The following is a 26,903-nucleotide window of genomic DNA, read 5'->3' on the forward strand; positions in this document are numbered from 1 at the left end:
GGCCTTGTACAATTGCACTAGAACCTCCCTGCTCCTATACTCGAATCCTTTTGCTATGAATGCCAACATACCATTTGCCTTTTTCACTGCCTGCTGTACCTGCATGCCCACTTTCAATGACTGTGTACAATGACACCCAGGTCTCGTTCCACCTCCCCTTTTCCTAATCGGCCACATTTCAGATAATAATCTGTTTTCCTGTTCTTGCAACCAAAGTGGATAACCTCACATTTATCCACATTAAATTGCATCTGCCATGAATTTGCCCACTCACCTAACCTATCCAAGTCACCCTGCATCCTCTTAGCATTCTCCTCACAGCTAACACCGTCGCCCAGCTTCGTGTCATCCGCAAACTTGGAGATGCTGCATTTAGTTCCCTCGTCTAAATCATTAATATATATTGTAAACAACTGGGGTCCCAGCACTGAGCCTTGCGGTACCCCAGTAGTCACTGCCTGCCATTCTGAAAAGGTCCCGTTTACTCCCACTCTTTGCTTCCTGTCTACCAACCAATTCTCTATCCACATCAACACCATACCTCCAATACCATGTGCTTTAAGTTTGCACTAATCTCCTGTGTGGGACCTTGTCAAAAGCCTTTTGAAAATCCAAATATACAACATCCACTGGCTCTCCCCTATCCACTCTACTAGTTAAATCTTCAAAAAATTCTATAAGATTCGTCAGACATGATTTTCCTTACACAAATCCATGCTGACTTTGTCTGATGATTTTGCCGCTTTCCAAATGTGCTGTTATCACAGCTTTGATAACCGACTCTAGCATTTTCCCCACCACCGATGTCAGGCTAACCGATCTATAATTCCACGGTTTTTCTCTCCCTCCTTTTTTAGAAAGTGGGGTTACATTAATATTAGTTATATTATAATTATATAATATATATAATTATATAATAGAACAATTATAATATATTAATGTATAATATTATAATTGTATAATATAATATTATACATTAATATTAGTAATAAAGAAAATTACTAATATTATGGTAACGGAAACAGAAGGTCTCCTGATATGTAGGGGAGACTTAAATTTACAATTACAACCAAAGTTAGACTCTTCCAATAGAAAAACCTATGAAACAAAATCCTTACATAAGAAAGTTAATACACTTTTTGAGGATGTTGGTCTAATTGATATATGGAGGGACCTTTTCCCCAACAGAAGGGATTACACTCAATATTCTGTATATACAGGAATAGACTATTACATAACATTTGGAAAAGACAAAGACAAAATAAACACCTGTGGAATTGGGACAATAGATGTAAGTGACCATGCACCTATATATTTATCTGTTGATTTTGACCTACAACCAAGAGTACTATTTGGAAACTAAATTCAAGTCTACTCAATGATCCCTACTTTAAAGAACAAATTAAAAAAGATGGGTCTTTACTTAGAATTCAATGATAATGGAGAGGTTTCACTTCCCATTCTATGGGATACTCTGAAGGCTGTTTTAAGAGGGAAAATTATAGTGATATCTTCATATAAGGGGGAAAAAAAGGAATAAAACATTAGAGGAATTACAAAATAGGCTGAAGGAACTAGGAAAAAAATCACAAATTGAATTTGGCACAGGCTACATTAGAGGAAATTTTAAAAATTAGGAATAAAATTAATAGTTTAGCTACGCAAGAAATCAGGAAAAATGTAATGTTTCTGAAACAGACATTATCAAGTCAAGTCAAGTCACTTTTTATTGTCATTTCGACCACAACTGCTGGTACAGTACACAGTAAAAACGAGACAACATTTTTCAGGACCATGGTGCTACATGAAACAGTACAAAAACTACACTGAACTACGTAAAAACAGCACAGAAAAAAACAACACTAGACTGCAGACCTACCCAGGGCTGTATAAAGTGTACAAAACAGTGCAGGCATTACAATAAATAATAAACAAAACAATAGGCACAGTAGAGGGCAGTAAGTTGGTGTCAGTCCAGGCTCTGGGTATTGAGGAGTCTGATGGCTTGGGGGAAGAAACTGTTACATAGTCTGGTTGTGAGAGTGGATCTCCACTTATGAAAGTGGATCTAAGTATATGAAAATACTGGCGTGGAAACTGAAAAGAAATGATAGCAGAAAATACAATTCATAGAATTAGGAATCCAAGAACAAAAATGATTAAAAATAAGCTAAGTGAAATTCAAGACGCTTTTGAAGTGTTTTACAAAAACTCTATATTCCAAAGTTCCGGGGGGAAGCATGACCCAAATTGACACCTTCCTGAATTCATTAGAGTTACCCACTTTAAGCAAAGAACAAAATAGAACGATGACTGCTGACATAACTGAAGTTGAACTAAAAGCTGCAATTAGTAGGCTTAAATTAAGCAAGTCACCAGGATCAGATGGGTATACGGCAGAGTGGTACAAAAATGAGTTAATTCCTGTCTTACTCCCCACACTGAACTGGGCTCTAAAAAAGGCACAAATGCCACCCAGCTGGAAGGAAGCGATAATCTCAGCTATACCAAAAGAAGGCCAGGATAAAATGGAATGTGGGTCATTTAGACCAATATTCATTCTTAATGTAGATTATAGATTATTTACCTCCATCATGGCCAAACGATCACATACAAAAAAATAAAATCGAAGCAATAGTGATAAGCGTGGACGCTGAAAATGTATTTGACTCGGTTAATTGGAATTTTCTTTACAGAGTTTTACATAGATTTGGTTTCCATGACACAATTATTAAAACTATATAGGCACTAGATGACAACCCTACTGCTAGGATTAAAATCAATGAATATTTATCAAATAGTCTTACCCTAGAAAGGGGCACGAGACAGGGTTGTGCATGGTCACCTCTACTCTTCGCATTATATCTGGAACCATTAGCTTAATACATCAGACAAAATGAAGATATCGGGGAATTACTGTTAAAGGGACAGAGCATAAATTGGCTTGTTGCGCGGATGACATTTTGATCTATCTAGGGCAACCACCATACTCTTTACCTAAATTGGCGCAATCCTTTGAACAATATGGTCAATTATCAGGATACAAGATCAACATAGATAAAACCCAATTACTTTCATATAACTGTAGCCCACCAAGAGAAATTGAAAGTAGATATCTCTGAGCATGGCAAACAGAGCCTTTCAAATATTTGGGCAACATTATGCCAAAAGATTTGGCAATATTATTAGAATGCAATTATCAGCCTTTATATAAAAAAATTAAGGAAGATATAACAAGATGGATCCTAATTCCTTATTTTAGTTTCAGTTCAAGGATTGAATTTATTAAAATGAATATACTGCCCAGACTATTATATCTCTTTCAAACTCTACCAATAGAGATTAATCAAAATCAATTCAATGAATGGAACAAAATGTTATCAAGATATATTTGGCAAGGTAAAAGGCCCAGAGTTCGTCTCAAAACTTTGCAGTTAGCCAAGGAAAAGGAGGGATGGGGCCTACCTTCTCTTGGAGATTATTATTTTGAAGCACAGTTGAGAGCTGTAATATGTTGGTGCAACCCATCATATGATGCTCAATGGAAAAACATTGAGGAGCAGGTACTTCCCATCCACATACAGGCAATTTTGGCTGATAACAACTTCAGATTCAGATTCAGTTTATTGTCATTTAGAAACCACAAATGCAATGCAGTTAAAAAATGAGACGACGTTCCTCCAGAATGATATCACAAAAGCATATGACAAAACAGACTACACCAGAAAATCCACATAACGTTTGGCAATCCCCAATCCAGAGTCCGGAGAGGCTGCTGCGTATTAATATCGCGCTACCATCTTAGCGCGTTCCCCCGGAAAGGAGCTCCAAATCCACCAGACAAAACAAAACCAAAAACTAAAGCTACAAGACCTGCACAAAACCACATAGTTACAACACATAGTTACAGCAGTGCAAACAATAGCATAATTGATAAAAAAAAAACAGACCATGGGCACAGTAAAAATAGTCCAAAGATGTTAAAAGACTATAAGTTCGCAAAAAACCACCACACAGAGTCCACAAGTCCTCAGGGTCCCGATTTGACTGGTCATCCCACGCCGGCGGCAGAAGGGAATACCCCCGCTATGGACTTCTACGGCGCCGCCCGACTCAGCCTCGCAGACGCAGCACACAATGAAAGCTCCGTCGAACCCAGCCTCGCAGACGTAGCACGCAGTGAAAGCGACCTGACCGCAGCAGGCTCCGAGTCTGTCGAACCTCCGAGCCTCTGACCATCCTCTCCGGCACAGCTTCTTTAAATACCATCCTTTGCCGAGCGTATTAAGCCGCCCCCGCCAACGGCCATCGACAACGCGACCCCGAGGACTGGGGGCCTGTTCTTCCCAGTGGAGACCCAGACCTCACAGTAGCAGCAGCAACGAAGAAGGTCTTCTTGGGGATTTCCAGATGTTTCTCCGTGCTCCCACGTCCGTTTCCAACCGATTATGATTGCGCATAGTACCCCACTTCACAAATAACAGATAATCAGCTCCAGAGTGGCCGCTGCGACCACTGTGCAAGCTGCGACACACCGCCATCTTGGATCGATACAGAGGTACACAAATACTATTAATAGCCCATGGGTGAAATGGACTCTTAAAATATGGAAAACTATTAAAACTATTATAAAAGAATATAAACTAGAGGGGGATATTGCAATTCTTAAATGGTGTCCATATAACTCGGATTTTACACTGAATAAACTGGATGCTAGATTTAAGGACTGGACAGCTAAAGGAATAACAGTTCTTTGCAATATAATGAAGGAAGGAACACTGTTCAGTTTTGAAATGCTTAAAGAGAAACTCTTATTAGAAAAATAAGACTTCTATTGGTATTTATAGATGCGACAATATGTTAATAGGACGGTTAAAAATGTAACCAAGGCAAGTACATGTTTGATAGAGCTATTTAGAAAAGCATATAATTCAGATAACGGTAGTAGAATCATTTCAAGTGTGTATAAGGGTTTGTTAAATCTTAAAACAAATTTGACTTCATACATTAAAACAAAATGGGAGAAGGAAGGAGGGATAATTATATCTGAGGAAGAAGGGACAATAATATGGAGGTATCAATGGAAGTGTACCAGTTCACAGAAATGGAGGGAGTTTGGATGGAAAAACTTGATATTTCATTACACCCTCTCAGTAATTCCATTATGATAGTAACCTCCCTGTTTGCTGGAGAAATTGTGGAAATCAAAATGCAAACCATTATCATAGTTTCTTTGAATGCCCCATTATCAAAGACTATTGGAGTGCGATACACATTGCCCTACAAGACATCTTTAAATGTGAAATACCCTTAGAAAGTAAGACTATATAGTTTGGGTATATACCTCAAGAATGGTTGAAAAGAGATAATGAATATACTGTTGGTGGCTGGTAAAAAGACTCTTACTAGGAGATGGTTATCACAGGAGATCCCAACCTTAAATGCATGGATGGAAATTACAATGGACATTTACAAAATGGAAAAGATAACAGCATCTGTTAATCATAAGCTGGAACAATTTGATTCATACTGGGAAAAATGGTTTAACTACATAACACATCATAGGCCTGATTTTATTCTCACAAGTCAATGAATATGTTGTAAAAAAAAAGATCACTCCCTACTTGTACATAGTTTTCTCCTTCGCTTGTTCTTTCCTTCCTCTCTTTTCTATAAGTGTACCTCAGATAAATATCATGTGGAGATTTGTGGCATATATGACTATATGATATATATGTACAATATCTGAAATACATCTTATGAAAATGTTTGATGATGAACTTCAATAAAAAAATAAATTACAGAAAGAAATACAATTTTAAGGAAGTAATTAAAGGCATAGAAATGGACTTAGAAAATTAAGATTCAGAAATGTTGCCAATAAAAAGACTGATAAAGGAGATTCAGAAATGTTGCCTTTCCCTTTGTCTAGAATCCCCATTGAAATCAATGGTGTCTGACTTGGTATAGGATCTCAGTGATGTACATCTCTGATGGATTCTAGTCAGATTGGGATCAGTCATTCAGCAGAGAAACAAGGTCTCCTGAATCTTCCTTTATACCTTACTCCCATATGTATCTGGGACACTTAATTGGAACAAGTGTTGATGCTTCAGATGGCAAATCCATCTGATTCCTAAATTGAAATTTGAATTTTTTGTTGTGACTTTTATTATTAATACTTATAACCTCAAGAGTACTGGGTTGTTCTAACAATGAAGTTAATTAATTTGCTGTGACTTTGAGTAACGTTTCACTTGGAATTTATTGTGGTGAATGGGGTGCCCCAAGATGCATTTATTGTCTTTACCCTAATGGACATGGAATTAGGATCAGCTGTAAGGGTAGTCTAAGTGAGTGACTGCATTGCATCTTGTAGGAATGGTCTCCAATGGAGGTGAATAATGTGCGGGTTCTGCTAGTTTCTGGGTGCTGTTGAGCTTGAGTGTTATTGGAGGAGTGCTATCCAGGCAGATTGCATTAAGGCATTGACATCAGTCTTGTAGTTCCTCTAAATGCTCTCAATTGTGCCCCATATAAAAAGGGATACTGAAGTGTTGCAGTATGGTGGCCAAGCTTGGCTGCGGTCTGGCCTCTCCCATCGGTGCTGTCCTCCTGTGTTCAAGTGGTGGAATGACAGGCTAGACTGCATGCCGGTACACTGCCGGTTATCTACCATTGATTGCTGGACTTTGTTGGTCAGGGTCTTGGCCAGTGTTTTTTTTAAGTGAATATGCTTCTTTAATTTGTTACTCACTTTTTTTGAATGTTTGCTTGCTATTTTTGAATGTTTTGCACCTTGGCCCCAAAGGAATGCTGTCTTGTTAAGATGTATCTACGTATAGCTTGAATTATAATTAAACTTGATTTGATTTGACTCAATCTGCATGTACTGCATATGTTAATCAAAATGGCTTCTTTGTTTGTTAAAAGTAAAACTGCTTCTTTGTTATGCTAACTGGTGAGAGAGTGTTGTCTTGCAGAGCATTCTCGAAGCTTCTCACAGCCTGTTTAGGTTTAGAATTGCTGATAATGGGGGTTTTATTCATTTGTTAATGAAATATACTGCTGGTGGCTGGTAAAAAGGCCCTTACCAGGAAATGGTTATCACAGGAGAGCCCAACCTTAAATATATGGATGGAAATTACAAAGGACATTTACAAAATGGAAAAGGTAACAACATCTGTTAATCATAAGTTGGAACAATTTGATTCATATTGGGAAAAATGGTTTAACTACATAACACCTCATAGGCCTGATTTTATTCTCACAAGTCAATGAATATGTTGTAAAAAAAAGATCACTCCCTACTTGTACATAGTTTTCTTATTTCGCTTGTTCTTTCTCTCCTCTCCTTTCTATAAGTGTATACCTCAGATAAATATTATGTGGAGATTTGTGACAAATATGGTTATATGATATATATGTACAGTATCTGAAATATATCTTATGGAAATGTTTGTTTGATGATAAACTTCAATAAAAAATAAATTACAAGAGAAAAAAATCCAGTTGAGATGTTTTCTAGTTTCGTAGCCTCTCCCATCTCCAATGCTCTCAGCCAGTTCTTGACTTAAAATAGTGTGAAAATAATTGGCTGGCTTCTTTGGTAGTGGACATTTCCCAGGAAGCTGAGTTGAACCATCCATTCAACACTTCTGGTTGAACATAGTTGTAAAGTTCCTTCCTGGTCATTATTTCCAATATTAGGATTTTTAAATTATCCTATAACTCACCCAAGATTGTACAACTCACCTGCACATGAGGGGCAATTTACGGTGTTCAACTAACCTTCCAACTCACATGTTCTTGGGATGGAGGAGGAAACTGAAACACTGGAAGGGGCCCATGTATTCATGAAGAATGCACAAAATACCATCATGGTTGAAGTCTTCCACTTTAGATACTAGTCCCCTAGATACTTCCTCCATGAGGAAGACTTAAAGTTCTACTGTGCTTGGTGAATGTGCTGCATCTGAATTCAGTTCCTAGGTTGATGCTGGGTGATCTATCCAGTCTCAGTCTTAAAGTAATGGTTATGATACAACTGAATGCCATGCTTAGAGCATCTGAGAGGGAAGAAACAAATCAATCACCATCCTGAGTCACAAAAATGTTTGATTGCTTCTGTTGTAGAAAACAAGGCAATTTGTGCGCAAGAAGCTTCCACAAATGTCAGTGTGATAATGATCCAATAATTTGCTTTACTGGTGTTGATTGAAACATTAATATTGAATGGGATACTTTGCCTTGAGAGCTTCTGCACTGAGTGAGCAAGCAATAAGTCATTCAAGATGTTGGCAGTCTAGTTCTCCTTCAGCACTGTGCTGAAGAGTTAGCTTAGATTTTTGCCCTATGTTTTGTACAGATACTAAAACCCACTTTTTTTTGCCTCATCCAGTTACTAACTGACATGCTTAGTTCTTTTAATGAGTAGTTAGCAGAGTGAAAGTCAGGTTTATTGTCAGGTGCTCAAGTCATGTGTTTACAGCAGGAAATAGTAAAGTTGTGTCAAAAGGGCAATGTTATGAGAGTTATGGGAGATTTTAACATGCAAGTCGATTGGGAAAACCAGGCTGGTATGGATCTCAAGGGAGTGAGTTGGAGATGACTTTTTAGAGCAGTTTGTCATTGATCTTACTAGAGGATCAGCTATACTGGATTGGGTGTTATGTAACGAACTGGAGGTGATTAGGGAGGTTGAGGTTAAAGAACCCTTGGGAGGCAGTGATCACAATGTGATTGAGTTCAATTTGCTATGACAAAAGTAAAGTCTGGAGTAGTAATATTTCAGTGGAGTAAAGGAAATTATTCCACTGAGGAGTTGGCCAAAGTAAATTGGAAGGAGATGCTGGCAGGGATGACAGCAGATCAGAAATGGCATGAGTTCTGGGAATGTGCAGGACATGTGTATTCCAAAACTGAGGAAATACTTAAATGGCATAATAGTACAACTGTGGCTGACAGGGGAAGTCAAACCTAATGTAAAAGCAAAAGAGAGGGCATGCAACAAAGCACAAATTAGTGGGAAGATAGAGGATTTGGAAGCTTTTAAAAACCTACAGAGAGCAAATAAAAGAATTATTAGGAAGGAAAAGATAAAATGTGAAAGCAAGCTAGCAAACAATGTCAAAGAGGATAGTAAAAGCTTTTTCAAGTATGTAAAAAATGAAAGAGAGATGAGAGTGGATATAGGACCACTATAAAATGAGGCAGGAGAAATAATGGGGGACAAGGAGATGGCAGATGAAGTAAATGAATATTTTGCCATCAGTCTTCACTGTGGAAGACACTAGCAATGTGCTAGATGTTGAAGGGTGTGAGGGAAGTGAAGTGAGTGCAGTTACTATTACAAGGGAGAAGGTGCTCTAAAGCTGAAAGATTTAAGGGTACATAAGCCACCTGGATTTCTGAAAGTGGTAATGGTAGAGATTGTGAAGGCATTAGTAATAATCTTTCAAAAATCATTGGACATGTGCCAGAGGACAGGAAAATTGCAAATGTCACTCCACTCTTTAAGAAAAGAGGAAGGCAGCAGAAAGGAAATTATAGACCAGTTAGCCTGACCTCAGTGGTTGGAAAGATTTGGAGTCATTGTTAAGGATGAGGTGATGGAGTATGCTGTACATCAATGATGTAGATGATGGAATAGATGGCAAGTTTGCAGATGATATGAAGATTGGTGGAGAGGCAGGTAGTGTTGAGGAAACAGGTAGGCTGCAGAAGGACTTGGACAGATTAGGAGAATGGACAAGAAAGTGGCAAATGAAATACAATGTTGGAAGATGCATGGTCATGCACTTGGGTACTAGAAATAAATGTGCAGACTACTTTCGGAATGGGGAGAAAATCCAAAAATCTGAGATGCAGAGGGACTTGGGGGTCCTTGTGCATAACACCCTGAAGGTCAACCTGCAGGTAGAGTCAGTGAAGAGGAAGGCAAATGCAAAATTAGCATTAATTTTAAGAGGTGTAGAATGCAAGAGCAGGGTTATGAAGCTGAGACTTTATAAGGCACTGGTGAGGTGTCACCTTGTGTATTTTGAGCGGTTTGGGCTTCTCATCTAAATGATGTGCTGGCATTGGAGAGGGTTCAGAGGAGGTTCAAAAGGATGATTCTGGGAATGAAAGGATTGTCATATGAGGAACATTTGGCTCTACTTGCTGGAATTTAGAAATAGGAGTGGGGACCTCATTAAAACCTTTCGAATGTACAGAGCAGACAGATCAGAGTGGAAAGGATGTTTCCCATGGTGGGGGAGTCTAGGACAAGAGGGCACAGCCTCAGGATAGAGGGGCATCCTTTTCAAACAGAGATGCAGAGAAATTATTTTAGCCATAGGGTTGTGAATTTTTGGAATTTGTTACCACAGGCCTGTCATAGAGTGTATTTAAGACAGAGCTCAATACGTTCTGGATTGGACATGGCATCAAAGGTTATGGGGAGAAGGCTAGGGAGTGGGGCTGAGGAGGGGGAAAACAGATCAGCCATGATTGAAAGGCACAGCAGACTCAAGGGGCCAGATGGCCTAATTCTATGCCTATGTTTTATGCTCTTCATGTGTGTGCATATAATTTTACTAATTAAGTAGATAGAGAGAGAGAACACACCAACATACAAATTAATTTGACTTGGTAGTAGTAGAGAAAACATCAGATGCAATTATTATGCACAAAGAAATAGGGCATTTAGAAATTTTAAATATTAATGCCATAGTCAGTATGTATCTATAAAAGAAATTATATGTTACATTCTGTTTAAAGTTTTTGACGTTGCTCTTAGCAGAATAGATAAAGGGAAGCCAGTAGATGTGGTATATTAGTATTCGAGAAGGCCTCAGGTTCCACAGAGATTATTATATGAAATAAAAGCATATGAGATGGGTGGGGTGACATCATGACATATACTGACTATTAGTTAGCAGACAGAAAATAGGAAGAATAAGCAGATTTTTTCTGGGGCAGGAGCCAGTGTTTTATAGGATGCCACAGGAATCAGTATTGAGCTCTTCACCATGTACGTCAGTGATCTGAATGCTGGAGTTAAGTGTCATAGATCCAGTCTTGGTGATTATGGATGCAGTAACTACTTGCGACAAAGGGATTGATTAACAGACATTCTAATTTAATAGCTGTGGCCAATCCCTTAGGCTGGGGGACTATAATTTTCAGCAAGAGTGTTAAAGATGAGTTTTTTCTGATGTAGTAGAATAAGGTGATAGGACTCATGACCCTGGCTTTATATTTCTGTTCATGCATTTGGTTTGGTCTTTTAGCTGATTTGCTCTCATCCCCAACTGTAAAGAAATGAATACAGAAAATCATTTGTTAATGCAAGTAAATATTCCAACTGCATTTTTCTGTAAGACATGAAATAATTCATATTTTAATAGTACAATTAAAATATATTAATATAATTATTACTTTATATTCCTGTTAATGCAAGGTCTGAAAACAGTGTTGTACATATTTTAATTTGTATTATTTACTTATTATTTATACAGTTGAACTTTGTTCTTAAAACTGATGAAGAAATATGTATTTCATGAGCCTTATTTTTGTTTTTGAACAATGCCATCCTTAATGGCTATACAAGTCGATGATCTTCAACTATAAAAGTAGATTTATTAATGGCCAGTTTTCACAATTTACTAATCTTGACATTTATGATACTGCATATTATTCTACCAACAAGTCAAATCAGAATCCTAATTAAATCATCCAATTTAATCTTTTTAGAATATGGCTTTTCAAGCTGACCAGAAGATAAAGACAGACATTTTGCGAGGGCTGAGTACAGAACAACTCTTCAGACTGCTTTCAGATTCTGATGTGAATGTACTAATGAAGACTTTGGGGCTGCTCAGGAACCTCTTATCAACTAGACCTGTATGTAATTTGAATATATATACTTAAATATTGTTACCAATCTTTCTTTATTTCTAGTGTTAAGCTAACCAAATGGGGCACTCTTTAAAAACCATCGGTTTAAATGGGCAAATTTAGATTGTTGTAGAAAGTAAAAGATGCTGTAATTAATCACTGAATAATAGTAGTGGTTGTTAGATTTCAGCACATGGTCAGTGACACATTCATTAATGGACCTCTTGTTTGTCTTCTGTTTTGTATACCATGTTATCAAGTTTATTCTTTGCAATTGACACATGATGTGTGTATAAATTTGCTTGCAAAGGTCCCATGACATTATCTTTGTGCATTTATAGAAAGGCATGTGTTTGTAGCTGTTATTTATTTTCCAAAGGAATCCTAAATTTTTATTTCAGTAGATTCATGGTTCAATATGTGCAATAATTTTAAATCTGTACTATATATATAATTTCACTAGAAATGGGTTCCTGTCATTTTTCCATTCTTCTTTGCTACACTCCCTTTTGTGGTGTCACACATTGTCCCAGATAAGAGTATGAGCTTTCAATTATTTTTCTATGACTTTTGCTTGTATTATGGAATTGCAAGGAGCTGGAAAATAATTTGATTGTGATTCTACACCTTTCCCATCAGCACAGCTGAAGCTCTTTTAGGGAATTGTGAGGGAGAAGTTGCAATCTAATAATCCATTCTGCACAACATGACATTTCTATTATTGTGCAGGAAAATGATATTGCAACTTTGTTTAGTGGCATCGATGTAAAATTGGATTTTTAACTCATTCAGGTATTGCATAAACAATACTCTCCCATTTCTCTGCATAATAGTGAATTATATGTGGTCTTTACATTGTGCAGAAATTGTTATAATTTCTACTCATAAAAATAACTATTTTGAAGCTTTATTATAAAATCATTATGTAGAAGTTATGTATAAGAGAATGGACAGTAATCCATTAGTTCTGTGATCTTCAGTTGAGATTGCCAACTGTAACCTCCTTTCAGTATCCTTTCTGGTATGTTTTTGTGTTGTATTTCAGGTAATTATTCATCCATTTTTTCTGTTGATTATCTCTGCCATGTCAACCACTTCAAGAATTGTTTTTTTTTCTCTAAGAACACACGCTAGTATGTTGTAAACTTTCCCCTTTCATCTTATGATAATCTGATGAAATGGTCCCTTAATACAATTTATTTGCCTTTCAAGAAGAGGAATTTTGCAGGGTTGATTTACCTTGGTGTGTCAGCTTCATAACGAAATCAATGTGCAATAGTCAGTATTGCTTTATTATTATTATATACTGTAAGACCATGAGACAATGCAGCAGAATTAGGCCACAGCCCATTGAGTCTGCTCTGCCATTCCATCATGGCTAATTTATTATCCCTCTCAAACCCATTTTCCTGCCTTTTCCCTTAACTTTTAATGCCCTGGCTAACTTAGAGCCTGTCAACCTCTGCTTTAAATATACTCAATGAACTGGCCTCCACAGCTGTCTGTGGCAATGAATTCCACAGATTTACCACCCTCTGGCTAAAGAAATTCCTTCTCATCTCTGTTCTAAATAGATGTCCCTCTATTCTGAGGCTGTTCCTATGCCCTAGGCTCACTCACTGTATGAAATCCACATCTACTGTATCTAGGTCTTTCAATGTTCAATAGGTTTCAATGAGATGCCCCTCATTCCTCTACTCTCCAGTGAGTACAGCCCCAGAGCCATCAAACACTCCTCATATGTTAACTCTTTCATTCCTGAAATCATTCTCGTGAACCTCTTCTCTGCCTTCTCTAAATCCAGCACATCTTTTCTTTGATAAGGGGCCCAAAACTACTCACAATACTCCAATTACGGTTTGACCAATGCCCTATAAAGCCTAAGCATGACATCCATGCTCTTATATTCTAATCCTCTTGATATGAAGGCTAACATTGCCTTTGTCTTCCATACCTTCAACTCAATCTGCAAGGTAACCTTTAGGGAATCCCGTACAAGGACTCCCAAGTACCTTTGCATCTCTGATTTTTCAATTTTCTCCCTATTTAGAAAATAGTTTAAGCCTGTATTCCTTCTACCAAAGTGCATGGCCATATACTTCCCGGCACTATATTCCATCTGTCACTTCTTTGCCCATTCTCCAATTCTGTCCAAGTCCTTTTACAGACATCTTGTTTCCTCAACTCTACCTGCCCCTACACCTATCTTTATATCATCCGCAGTCTTGGCCACAAAGCAATTGTTGACATATAATGTGAAAAGAGGCAGTCCTAATCCCGATCCCTGAAGAACTCCACTAGTCACTGGCAGCCAACCAGAATAAGCCCCATTTATTCCAACTCTTTGCCTCTTGCCAATCAGCCAATCTTCTATCCATGCTAGTACCTTTTCTGTAATGCCTTGAGCTCTTATCTTGTTAAGCAGCCTCATGTTGGGCACCTTGCCAAAAGCCTTCTGAAAATACAAGTACACAACATCCACTGACTCCTTTGTCTATCCTGGCTGTTATTTCCTCAAAGAATTCCAACTTATTTGTCAGGCAAGATTTCTCCTCAAGGAAACCACACTGACTTTGGCCTTCTTTATTGTGTACTCCCAAGTACCCTGAAACATCATCCTTAATAATGGAGTCCAGTATCTTCCCAACTGCTGAAGTCAAGCTAACTGGCCTATAATTTTCTTTCTTCTGCCTCCTTCCTTTCTTAAAGAGTGGGGTGATATATGCAATTTTCCAGTCCTCTAGAACAATTTCTAGAATCTAGTTATTCTTGAAAGATTATTACTAATGCCTATATAATGTCTTCAGCTACACTATCTCTTTCAGAACCCTGGATTCAGCTGACTTACCTACCTTCAGACCTTTCAGCTTCCCAAGCACCTTCTCCTTAGTAATAGCAACTACTCTCACCTCTGCCCCCTGACACACTCTTATTTCTAGCGTACTGCTAGTGTCTTCCACGGTGGAGACTGATGTAACATATTTATTAATTTTGTCTGCTGTTTCTTTGTCCACAATTATTACATCTCCAGCATCATTTTCCAATGGTCCAATATCCACTCTCACCTTTCTTTTTCTCTTTATATATCTGAAGTTCTTTTGGTATTCTCTTTGATATTTTTGGCCAGCTTACCTTCATATTTCATATGTTATTTCCTTATGTGTTTTATTATAGTTGTCTTCTGTTGATTTTTAAAAGCTTTCAATTCCTCTAAATTCCCAGTAGTTTTTGTTATATTATATCCCGTCTCCTTTGCTTTTATGCCATCTCATGCAGTTGCCTCATCCTCCTCTTATAATGCTTCTTCATCATTGGGAAGTATCTATCCTGTGTTGTCCAGATTGCCTCCAGGAGCTCCAGCCATTGCTGTTCTGCTGTCATCCCTGCTAGTGTCCTCTTCCAATCAATTCTGGCCAGCTCCTCTCTCATGCCTCTGTATCCCTTAATGCGGGGTTAATTCTATCATATTATGATCACTGTTCCCCAAAGGATTCCTTTACCTTAAGCTTCCCTAATCAAATCTGGTCATTACACAACACCCAGTTCAGAATTGCCTTTCCTTCGTGGGCTCAACCACAAGCTGCTCTGAAAAAGGCCATGTTGGAGGTGTTCTACAAATTCCCTCTATTGGGATCCAGCACCAATCTGGTTTTCCAAATCTAACTGCATATTGAAATCCCCATGACTATCATAATGTTGCCCTTATTACATGCCTTTTCTATTTCCCGCTGAAATTTATATCCCATATCCTGGTTACTGTCCGAAGGACTGTATATAACTCCCATCAGGATCTTTTTTACCCTTGCAGTTTCTTAGCTCTACCCAGAAGAATTCTACATCATCCAGCCCTATGCCATCTTTTTCTAAGGATCTGATTTCATTTTTTAACCAACAGAGCCATCTCCTATGCCTACCTGCCTTTCCTTTCAATACAAGGTGTATCCTTGGATGTTCAGCTCCCAACTATGATGTTCCTTCAGCCACGTCTTACCAGTCCACCACACCAGTCTCTAACTGCAGTACAAGATCATCTACCTTGTTCCGTATACTGTTTTTTCAAATCTAACACTCTTAGTCCTGTATTCAGCACTCTTTTTGATTTTGCCCCAATGTTACACTCCACCTAATCCCACTGACTGCAATTTTGATCTCATCTATCTGTTCGTCCTTACAGTCTCACTACACAATGCATCAATTTGTATACCAACAATTCCATCCTCAGCCTTATCACATTTTCTGAGTAATTAGTGCAGAAAACCAGGTACTTGCAAAGGGTTCACAAACTTTTTCTTGCATTGTTGTATTTGAGTGTTAGGCAGCAGTCGCAAAATCTTTGTTCAGCACTTGTTTTCCATACAATCTGCCTTTGAATTACCATCCAAAATTAAAGGTTGGTTGTAGAGCTTAAGAGCTATCTGCTTATGACTTCATTCACGATGCCCGACTGCAGCTTGTGTACATGTGGTCAACATGCATAACGTTGAAAAGTTCTGATACAAAAATGCAGTCGAGCAGTCAATTGGACAGCTAAAATAATATTTTTGCTGCTTGTAATACTCCGGAATAGATCTGTAGTATTTGGCAAATGGTTATCAAAATGTGTGGTGTTTTCTCTATCATGAAAGCTCAGCCCTTTTCACACCTACAGTTGAGGAGTGACTGAGGAAAAGGAGGTGGATGATTAGCAGCAGGAAATAGAGGAACTTAAAGGTGTGTTGTCTACATGGAAACAAAGTGTGCAGGCTACTTGGGCATTGCAGCCCATATCTCAGAGCCCCAAATTAGTTCCCTGGTTTCTGGCACCTGTTGTGTTGGAAGATATCTAATTTCTGTTAACAGTTATATGTGTAAATGTTTGTATGAGGAATAGTTTTGATTAAAAGTCAGTCCTTGGGGTGTACCAATAACTGCTGCAGCTTTAATTTCATCAAGTTAATTGAATTGTTACATGTTTTTAGCTTAGAGTTTCTGGACTAAGCAATTAGTTTTAGAAGTGAAGTTTACGTGCTAATACTCTCCGAATATTCAGTATAATATGCTTCTGTTTTTTTGCCAGCATATAGACCAGATAATGAGTACTCATGGAAAACAGATAATGCAAGCAGTCACTCTCATTCTTGAAGGGGAGCATAATATTGAAGTTAAAGAACAAGTAAGTTTGTTTTTGAAGGCCATTTCAATAAGGATGTTGAAATTTGTTTAGTCATAATTATTTATGTGCTCAATGTCGAATATCCTTCCATAACTTAGATATTATATTCAGTTTTACGTACTTTGAATTTATTAGCATAGTACATTTGACATAAGCACAAAACATTTATTTCATTTCATAAAATGAAGTAGCAATTCCAAAACATTTGACTAGATTTTAATTTAATTTAAAATCTTATTTTAGATCTTTTTTAAATTTATTATGTTACATACCCGTGGGTATCTTGTACTTGTCACGTGACAGTGGTGTTGAAGCTATACTGGACCTAAGGTGATGGTCTTGTGATGGTGGAGTGACGTCATTTTCCCGCCAGTAGAGGTCATGTGACAGTTTTTTTTCAACAGGGTATAAAAGGTGGACCCCTCCCTGTGAGGAAGGGCAATTCGTGGCTGGATTTGCCATTTTGACTCAATGCTACTGCGTGGTTCAATATTATGATGCAGTTCCGTTGAAAGGTGGAGTTTTATTTAATGCCTAAAGTTTAAAAGGTCATTGCCGGCAGTTTCTTTATAATACTGCCAGTTAAAAATCAGTGGAGAGTGAAGATCGGAGTTCGGGAGCTAAAAGATCGAGGAAAGTCGATTTTGATGGTGAAACAGGTTCAACCTTGTTTGATCCTCATTCGGAAGGAATTTGTTGGCTGTGCCTGTGTTAGCCCCTGCGATAAGAGCAGAAAGGGTTGGGTGCACAGTTTTGTCAAGGAAAGGTCAGTGCCTTTAAGCCATTTCATTTTCATCTTCGTAAATTCTCCAGGAAAAGTATAGTTCGACTGGGAGCCGCAGCAACACGACGTGAAAGAGAATTTAAATCGTCTAAAAAAGTCTCTCCTTTAATGGACTGTAAGCATTTTGAACTTTCGCAGTACTACTTTGAAGAACTGTTTTCGCTTTATCCCTTTAAGAACTGTTTAAGCTGCCGCACAGCAGCTGATTTCTGGTTGCGTTAGTCCTTTGTTTACTTTTGGGGGTTTGTTTTTCAGTGTTTAATAAATGTTTTATTTGTAATAAAAACCCCTGCCTCACTTATACGTTTACTGTTGCTGAATCCGTAACAATTATCTCTTGTGATATGGGCATTACCAGCAAGCCTTGCATGTATTACCTGTCCAAATTGTCCTTAAGTAAGCTGTGTTGTGATGATGACAAGACAACTAAACGCTTTGTGAGGTATGTTCAGAGGCTGATTAATAGATACCTGTATTCCAGAGTTATTCTAGGTAAGGATAACAAGTCTCATTTCCTAATAAAACCAAATTAAAATACGTCCATCTGAAAGAAAGAGAATAAATAACCTTAGGTTATGGAGGCAACCTAAAAAGGAGTTAGTGATTTGTTTGTGATTTTGTTAGAGGTATAATATAGTTCTGCTGCTCTCCAAAATAATGCCTTTGATCTATTATGTCCGCATGAAAGAGCAGGCAAGGTAATCCCTCGTCTGAACAGTTGTACTTCTAATGTTGCAGCATCTTCTCACTGCAATGAAATGTTCATTTAAAACTTAGTGGAAATTCTCTGAACTTAAACCTAGGATTCACTGACTTGAAGACAAGAGAACGGCCACCTTTTTTTCTACACATTATTACAAGAGGGTTACAGTTGTGCATTTTGTGTATATTTTTATATTTATTGATGCATTCTTTTTGCAATCACAGTTGTAACATGACCATCATTACTCACTGAAATTGAAACATCAATTTCTGTCATTTGCATCGGCAGTTAAATGTAGAAACTGCTGTCAGTAATACTCTTCTTGATTGTCTGAAATCTGTTAAGTCTCTGAATTAAACTTAAAAAGGTCATGTTATTCCTGCAATTAAAGCATTTTACTTCTAACTCAGCTTCTCTAATAGTATCTTACCAGCGTATCCCCCGTTGACTCATTCTGCTGTACATATGCTCAGTCTTCAAAGTCTGCAGCTTTGTTGCATGCGTGCTTTAGATTTCATTCCATTATTAATATGGAATTTAATATTACTATTAAATGAAGTATTTTTTCACTTCATCAAGAGTTTCAGCCTTCAATATTCCAACATTTTTAAAAGCAAATTTGTGTATTCAAGCTACTAATGCAGTTGTGTAGGACATGTAAAAAAGCCCTGTATCTTACAGACACTGGTACAGAACTTTGATGTTCTGAAATATATATATTTTCTGCACCTTATTCTTTTGATCTTGATCTTAAGATCTTCCCCTCTTCCTTTCATCTACCTTAGCCAGCTGTCAACCTCATTGGGTCTTCAGCCATTTTGACATGTGTTGAAACTTTTCCTGAAAAGTTTCCTGAAAACTTTTCTTAATTCTTTTCTCTTCTTTTCCTGCCTGAAAATACTTCTTCAGAACCTGTATCTAAAATTTGGCATCCAAATTTTGCCTTTTGTTTGATAGTGGCTTTACCAACATTTTTATTCCGAGCATAAAATTGCTCTCTGTCTCAAGAATATCACTGATCAGATTGTTTCCATTTTTCTTGTCCCCTATATCATTTAAAATCTGGACAAAATAGTTTCTAATATTATCTTGACTTGGAATTTTGCTGTCTTAAATTATTTCAAAGCCCTATCCCATTTGACTTGTACAACTTTGCTTTTTTCCCCCTTAAACTCACAGCTAATAGAACTCTTAATCTATTGTCAAGGCATTTATTTTATTTTAAGAACATAAGAAATAGGAGCAGGAGTAGGCCATCTGGCCCATCGAGCCTGCCCTGCCATTCAATAAGATCATGGCTGATCTGTCCATAAACTCAGCTCCATCTACCTGCCTTTTCCCCATAACCCTTAATTCCCTTACTATGTAAAAACCTATCTAACTGTTTCTTAAATATGTTAAGTGAAGAAGCCTCAACTGTTTCCCTGGGCAGAGAATTCCACAGATTCACCACTCTGGGAAAAACAGTTTCTCCTCATTTCCATCCTAACTCTTTTCCCCTGAATCTTGAGGCAATGTCCCCTAGTTCTATTCTCACCTACCAATGGAAACAATTTTGCCACTTCTACCTTATCTATCCCTTTCAAAATTTTGTATGTTTCTATAAGATCCCCTCTCATTCTTCTGAACTCTGGAGAGTACAGTCCCAGTTGACTCAATCTCTCCTCATATGTTAACCTCTTCATCTCTGGAATCAACCTGGTGAACCTCCTCTGCACTGCCTCCAAAGCCAGTATATCCTTCCTGAAGTATGGAGACCAGAACTGCACACAGTACTCCAGGTGTGGCCTCGCCAGTACCCTGTATAGTTGCAGCATGACCTCTCTGCTCTTGAATTCAATCCCTCTAACAATGAAGGCCAACATTCCGTTTCCCTTCTTAATAACCTCTTGTACCTGCAAGCCAACTTTTTGTGATTCATGCATAAGCACTCCCAAGTTCCTGTACACAACAGCATGCTGCAGTCTTTTACCATTTAAATAATAATCTGCTCTTCTATTATTCCTTCCTAAGTGGATGATCTCGCATTTACCGACATTGTATTCCATCTGCCAGACCTTGGCCCACTCACTTACCCTGTCTATATCCCTCTGCAGACTCTCCAAATCCTCTGTACAATTTGCTTTTCTACTCAGTTTAGTGTCATCAGCAAAATTTGCTACACTACACTCAGTCCCCGCTTCCAAATCATCAGTGTAAATGATAAGCTGCGGCACCCCACTCACCACTGACTGCCAACCAGAGAAACACCCATTTATACCAACTCTCTGCCTTCTATTGGTTAACCAATCTACTATCCATGCCAATACACTTCCTCTGTCTCCATGTATCCATATCTTATTTATAAGTCTCTTGTGCGGCACCTCATCGAACGCCTTCTGGAAATCCAAGTATACAACATCCACCTGTTCCCCTCTATCCACTACACTCATTATGTCCTCAAAGAACTCTAGTAATTTTGACAAACAGGACCTGCCCTTTCTGAATCCATGCTGCGTCTGTCTAATGGAACCACTCCTTTCTAAATGTTTCGCTATTTCTTCCTTAATGACAGTTTCAAGCATTTTTCCGACTACATATGTTAAGTTAACTGGCCTATAATTGCCCGTCTTTTGCCTGCATCCTTTTTTAAATCCGTCGGGACCTGTCCAGAGTCTAGAGAATTTTGATAAATGGTTACCAATGCATCTACTGTAACCTCCACCAACTCCCTCAGCACCCTAGAATGCATCCCATCAGGACCAGGGCACTTATTTACCTTCAGGCCCTCAAGTTTGCTCATCACCATCTCTTCAGTGACAGTGATTTTATTGAGGTCCTCACCTCCCATTTCGTCCATAACATCCTTCTTTGGCATATTAGACGTGTCCTCCACCGTGAAGACCGACACAAAATAGTCGTTCAATGCTTCAGCCATTTCCTTATCACCCAGTATCAATTTCCCCTTATCGTCTTCCAAGGGCACTACGTTGACTTTAGCCACCCTCTTCCACTTTATATATTCATAAAAACTTCTGCCTTAACCAAAATGTAATCACGGCTATCTCAATTTATTTTTTCTTCAGTACGAGATCCCTTTGTAAATGTAGTAGTTTATCTTCTATTTCCTAGCTGGTAGTCTTCGGACCATTGATGCTTCAAAAGTAATAATAGAATAAAAACAGCAAATTTTACTGATGATTAATAAAGTCACTTTCAACAATCCAATCGGATGTTTTACTCTGTTAAAGGTGATAAATCTCTGCAGGTTGCCATTAATAACTGTATTCTTATTGATATTTTAACTTCTGGTCAATATTTTTTTCTATTAGGTGTTTCCCTATCACTTGCTCAAAGGAAGGATTACACCAGTTATTGAAATGTGGATCACAAGGTTGATGTCTGTCTTGCTGATGTGCAAATAAAAGTTCAAATTAGTAACAAATGTCTCACTTCTGAACAATAAAAAATAAGAATTTTAGAAGTAGCATGCAAATCACTGAGACCTGCCTAGGTTCCACTCTCTCTAAAAAGAATTGAGTTGATATTATGTCTTTTTTCCAATTACGTATATGAGCGCTAGACAATGATGACTATTAATGTCTGGCTATAAATAGTAGCAATTTCTTGTTAACATCACAGTTTTACAACAAAGAGGAAGAGTAACCTCATTTTTTCTTTTTTAAAAAAGCATCCAATATTTTCCATTATGAAATAACATTGAGAAAGTTGTGTTATGTACACAAGAATAACAAGATAGAGGATTAATACTTGAGGTTTGAGGAGTAACCAAATTGGCTGGGTTCCTGCCTGCTTTGACGCTTTAGAAATATCAGTCTCATTTTTCATTTAGTGTCATTCCTTGCATGAAAGCCTTTGTAAACTACACTGATGCAAAGCGATCAGTGTGTAATACTGAAATTTTGGTATGGACCATTACTAGCACTCGACTGTTATGTTTACATGGCTTTCCAAATTCTTAGCCATAATTGTTTTGCCTAACTGAACTGAAATATGCTCCAGTGATAATTTATCAGTTTGTCACTGATGATTTTGACTTATGACTGAGGCTAAGCACAGCTCCAAAAACTTATTTAAATTTGTTGATGACATCGCTGTGTTGGCTAGATCAAAGATGCTGAAGAATTAGCATGTGAGAAGATTTTAAATCTGGCTGAGTGGTGCCACAACAACAATCTCTCACTCAATGACAGCAAAGCCAAAGAGCTGATTATTGAGGAAACAAGTGGTCTGTGAGTCTGTTCTCATCGGGGGATCAGAGGTGGAGAGAGTCAGCAACTCTAAATTCTTCGGTGTTATCATTTCAGAGGATCTGTCCTGTGTCCAGCACATAAGTGCCATTATGAAGAAAGCACGGCAGCACCTCTACTTTCTTAGAAGAATGCGAAGATTCAGCATGTCATCTAAAACTTTGACAAACTTCTATAGATGTGTACTGGAGAGTTTATTGACTGGTTGCAACACTGCCTGGTGTGGAAACACCTTGAACAGAAAAGCCTACAAAAAGTAGTGGATATGGCCTGGTCCATCACAGATAAAGCCATCGCCACCATTGAGCAATTCTACGTGGAGCTCTGGCAAAGGAAAGCAGCATCCATCATCAAGGATCCCCATCATCCAGGCCATGCTTCCTTCTCAGTGCTGCCATCAGGAAGAAGGGGCTGGAGCCTCAGGACCCACACTAAAAGGTTCAGGGATAGTTATTACCCCTCAACCATCAGGCTCTTGAACCTGAGGGAATAACTTCACTCAACTTCACTTGCCCCATCATTGAACTGTTTCCACAACCTATGGGCTCACTTTCAAGGACTCTTAATCTTATGTTTTTGATATTTATTTCTTCTTCTTCTTATTACTTATTTAATTTTTTTTATTTTTTATTATTATTTTTTCCTCTCAGCTCAAGCTGGTAAAGCCTGAGGTATGGTCATAGCCAAGCACACTCATTTCTTAATTGCTAGGAACTTTCAGACTATTCAGACGGTGTTTAGTATTGTGGTTTTCTGAAGATTTACATAAATATTGCTGTGCAGGCCTAATTCTTTAATGCTATTGTGTAGTGACTTTGGGATGATACCAGTAGTAGATATCACTGTTGGGCCAATGTATACCCTGATCGTGTTCCATAGTCTTTCAGTTTCCTCTTTTAATTCAGCAAATTTCTGGTGTTTTCACTTACTGATTTCTTTATGTTGTGTGCGTTTGGAATGGCTATATCTATTATGTATCCTGTAATATATCTGGATGGTTATTATGGTTTATCCAATCTGTAATAATGGATTGGTTGTAATATTATTTGTAGGACTCTGATTCTAAAACTGGACCAAGTTTGTACTTATAATGAGGTATGGCATCTTGTTGAAGTGTGTACTTTAAAGCAGGGTTTTGGTGAATGCTATTTTGCCACTTGATTGTGCCTGTGTAAGTAATAAGATTGAGTTAAGCTGCTGTAGGATCCTGTAACGTGTTAAATTGTTTCTGGTTTCTCTTGGCATTTTCTGCATTTATCATCTTGAATTTGTTGTTCTTTTATAATTTATTTTTGATTTTTTTTGTGTTAAGCATCTGGTCCTGTATTGCCACAAGAAACTCCCCTATTTCTGTGAACTCTGGGCCAAGAGTTTGACATTTCCTTGTGGATATCTAGACCGTTTTTGTGTCTTCCATGGAGAATCATGCTCTTCCATTGGTTAACTTTTTCTTGTATTGTGATAATTCCTTTATTTGTTGGGGTTGTCCTTTCATTTAAGTTTAGTGGTATGCACTTCTTATTAGAATTCCGTATTATTGTGTGGAATGCTGAATCCTGTTTTTGTTGATGAAAATATATGCTATTATTATTTCTTTTTTGTATTTGCACATTGATGGTTTGTTCATCCTGTTGGGGTGGTCTGCCATTAATTCTATTGTGTTTCTTGTAATTACTTTGAACTTTGACATTGAACTATGCTGGTTTCATGGGCAACTGAGGCTTTTTAAAAATGTTCAGGTAATTATTTGTGATTCCTTTTCTCTAGTATAAACTCTGTATGTCAATGAGTTTATAACAACACTATAAAAGTGGCCGGAAAATATTATGCTTTATTGTTGAAGTGTATCTGATCATTAAATCATGATGTTAAAATGAGCAGATGCTGGCAGTCAGAAAAAACCCCAGAAAATACTGGAAATATTTAGCAGCTGTTCGGATGGAAGGTCTGTAATTAACTCTATTACTCTGTTCACAGATGTTGCTGGCCTGCTGAGTATTTCTAGCAGTTTCTATTTTTTTATTACAATATTTTAATGGACCACATAATTACTACGCTACAAGCTGTTATGGCCCAAGGAGCTGATTTTGATATTTGTGCCTTATTATTCATACATTAAAAAATTAAATTTTCCTACCTGTTTAAATAATAATTTATAATTAAATGTTCATTTATTTATTTTGGCTTTTATGTCACTTATGCATGCATGTTCCAGTCTTTATTTTACTCCATGGAAATATTTAAAAAGTTAGTTTAAAAGGCTTTGGTACTTAAAAGCTATGATAGTATGCTGACAGTTACTAATGTAGTTCTAGAGTGGATCCTGCAAATCGGAAAGTAGCAAATATGACCCCACTATTTAAAATAGGAAGAAAAAAGAAAACAGAAAATGACTAACTGGTTAGCCTTGCATTAGTGGCAGGGAAAGGCTAGACTATAATAAAGGATATGACAGCAGACTGGCCAAAAATGTTATAAGATAAAGCAGAGTAGGCATCCGATTAGGAAAGCAAAATTATATTTGACAATGTTAAGAGTTTTTCTTGAAAATACAACTCTTGGGATAGATAAGAGCGAACCAGAAGAGTGAGTGATCCCTGCCAAATGCAGAAAGAGGTGGGGAGGGGAAGGTATGACTGATGGTGAGATCATGTTGCAGCTGGCGGAAATGATAAAGTTTGATGTGCTGGATACAGAAACTGATGGTGAGAGGTGATGACCAGGGGAACTCTCTGTTCTGTCTGCAAGAAGGCAGGATGAGAAATGGAGGAGATGCGGGTGAAAGTACAGTTGAGGGAAAACAATGTTTCCTGAAAAAAGGTATTTCAAATGTTTTGGGAAAGAAACTGTCATCTCAGGAACAGACGTGGCAGGGACGATGAAACTGAGAGCAAGTGATGATATCCTTACAAGAGGCTGGCTGGGAAGTGGTGTGGGATTCTGGTATTGTTTTAGTCCAAGGTTCTTTTAGAAGTCATGAAAGAGGCATAAAACTACCATTACCAACGCATTGAAGTGGGACAAGCTCATTCCACTCATCATCACTAAGAAAGACCTGCAGGGATTGTTCTTCCTACGCCAGTTTAGGAAACTTAACTTCTCAGGTGGTATCCTGATGAATTTTTACTCAGCCATCATTGAGAGTGTTGTGACCACCTCTATCACCGTTTTGTTTTCTGCCGCCTCCTCCCACTTCAAGTCTAGTTTGCAGTGAGTAGTCCACTCAGTGAAGAAGATCATTGGCTGTCAGCTACCGACATTAAAAGACCTGCTCATCACCAGAGCGAAGAAAAGAGATGAAACAGTTACTGCAGATTTCACTTATCCTATCAGTCACCTATTCACCAAACTACCATCAAGGAGAAACTGCAGGTCCATCACCACCAGGACTAAATGTCATCTCCAAAGCTGCTTTCCTGTAGCTATCCAGCTTCTAAACAAAACTCAGGTGTAATATCCTAACTTACCCTGCACAACATCATTGGCATTTCCTGCTCTCCTTGTTTTGTTGATAATTATTTAGTCTGTTCATATTTATTTAAGTTTGGTTATCGATGTCTGTGATGTGACTGTTTTGCTAATTATTGATTGCTCATTGTTGTTTGCACTATTGTCTTGTAAATTGTTGGTTGCGTGTTGTCTGTTATGGTATTGTTTTGTGTTTGTAGAGGGTTCAGAAAAGATTCACGAGAATGATTCCAGGAATGAAAGGGTTACTGTATGAGGAACGTCTGTCAGCTCTTGGGCTGTATTCCTTGGAGTTCAGGAGAATGAGGGGGGATCTCATAGAAATGTTCCAACTGTTAAAAGGTCTGAACAGATCAGATATGGTAAAGTTATTTCCCATACCAGGGGAGTCTAGGACAAGAGGGCACGACTTAAGGATTGAAGGGCGTCCATTTAGAACAGAGATGTGGAGAAATTACTTTAGTCAGAGGGTGGTAAATCTGTAGAATTTGTTGTCACGAGTGGCTGTGGAGGCCAAGTCATTGGATGCATTTATGGCAGAGATAGATAGGTTCCTGATTAGCCAGGACATCAAAGAGTATGGGGTGAAAGCAGGGGAGTGGGGATGACTGGAAAAACTGGATCAGCCCATGTTTGAATGGCGGAGTAGACTCACTGGGCGGA

At 38.0% G+C, this 26,903-nt stretch overlaps 1 protein-coding gene across 6 annotated transcripts in view; it reads left to right on the top strand.

Annotated features, from left to right (window-relative positions):
• The window catches only part of armc8 (armadillo repeat containing 8), a 133,500-nt gene that overhangs the window by 82,762 nt on the left and 23,835 nt on the right, over window positions 1-26,903 (top strand). For 4 of the 6 annotated variants that reach the window (XM_073046881.1, XM_073046880.1, XM_073046877.1 and 1 more), the window contains 2 exons: window positions 11,740-11,889; window positions 16,940-17,035. In XM_073046881.1, the coding sequence (XP_072902982.1) occupies window positions 11,740-11,889; window positions 16,940-17,035 (246 nt within the window). Of the gene's footprint in view, window positions 1-11,739; window positions 11,890-16,939; window positions 17,036-17,439; window positions 18,075-22,829; window positions 24,925-26,903 lie in introns of those variants that run through there. The other 2 variants (XM_073046883.1, XM_073046882.1) reach the window with 2 other exon arrangements.

This window comes from Hemitrygon akajei, chromosome 5 (genome assembly GCF_048418815.1).
Source record: "Hemitrygon akajei chromosome 5, sHemAka1.3, whole genome shotgun sequence".
Lineage (NCBI taxonomy): Eukaryota > Metazoa > Chordata > Chondrichthyes > Myliobatiformes > Dasyatidae > Hemitrygon > Hemitrygon akajei.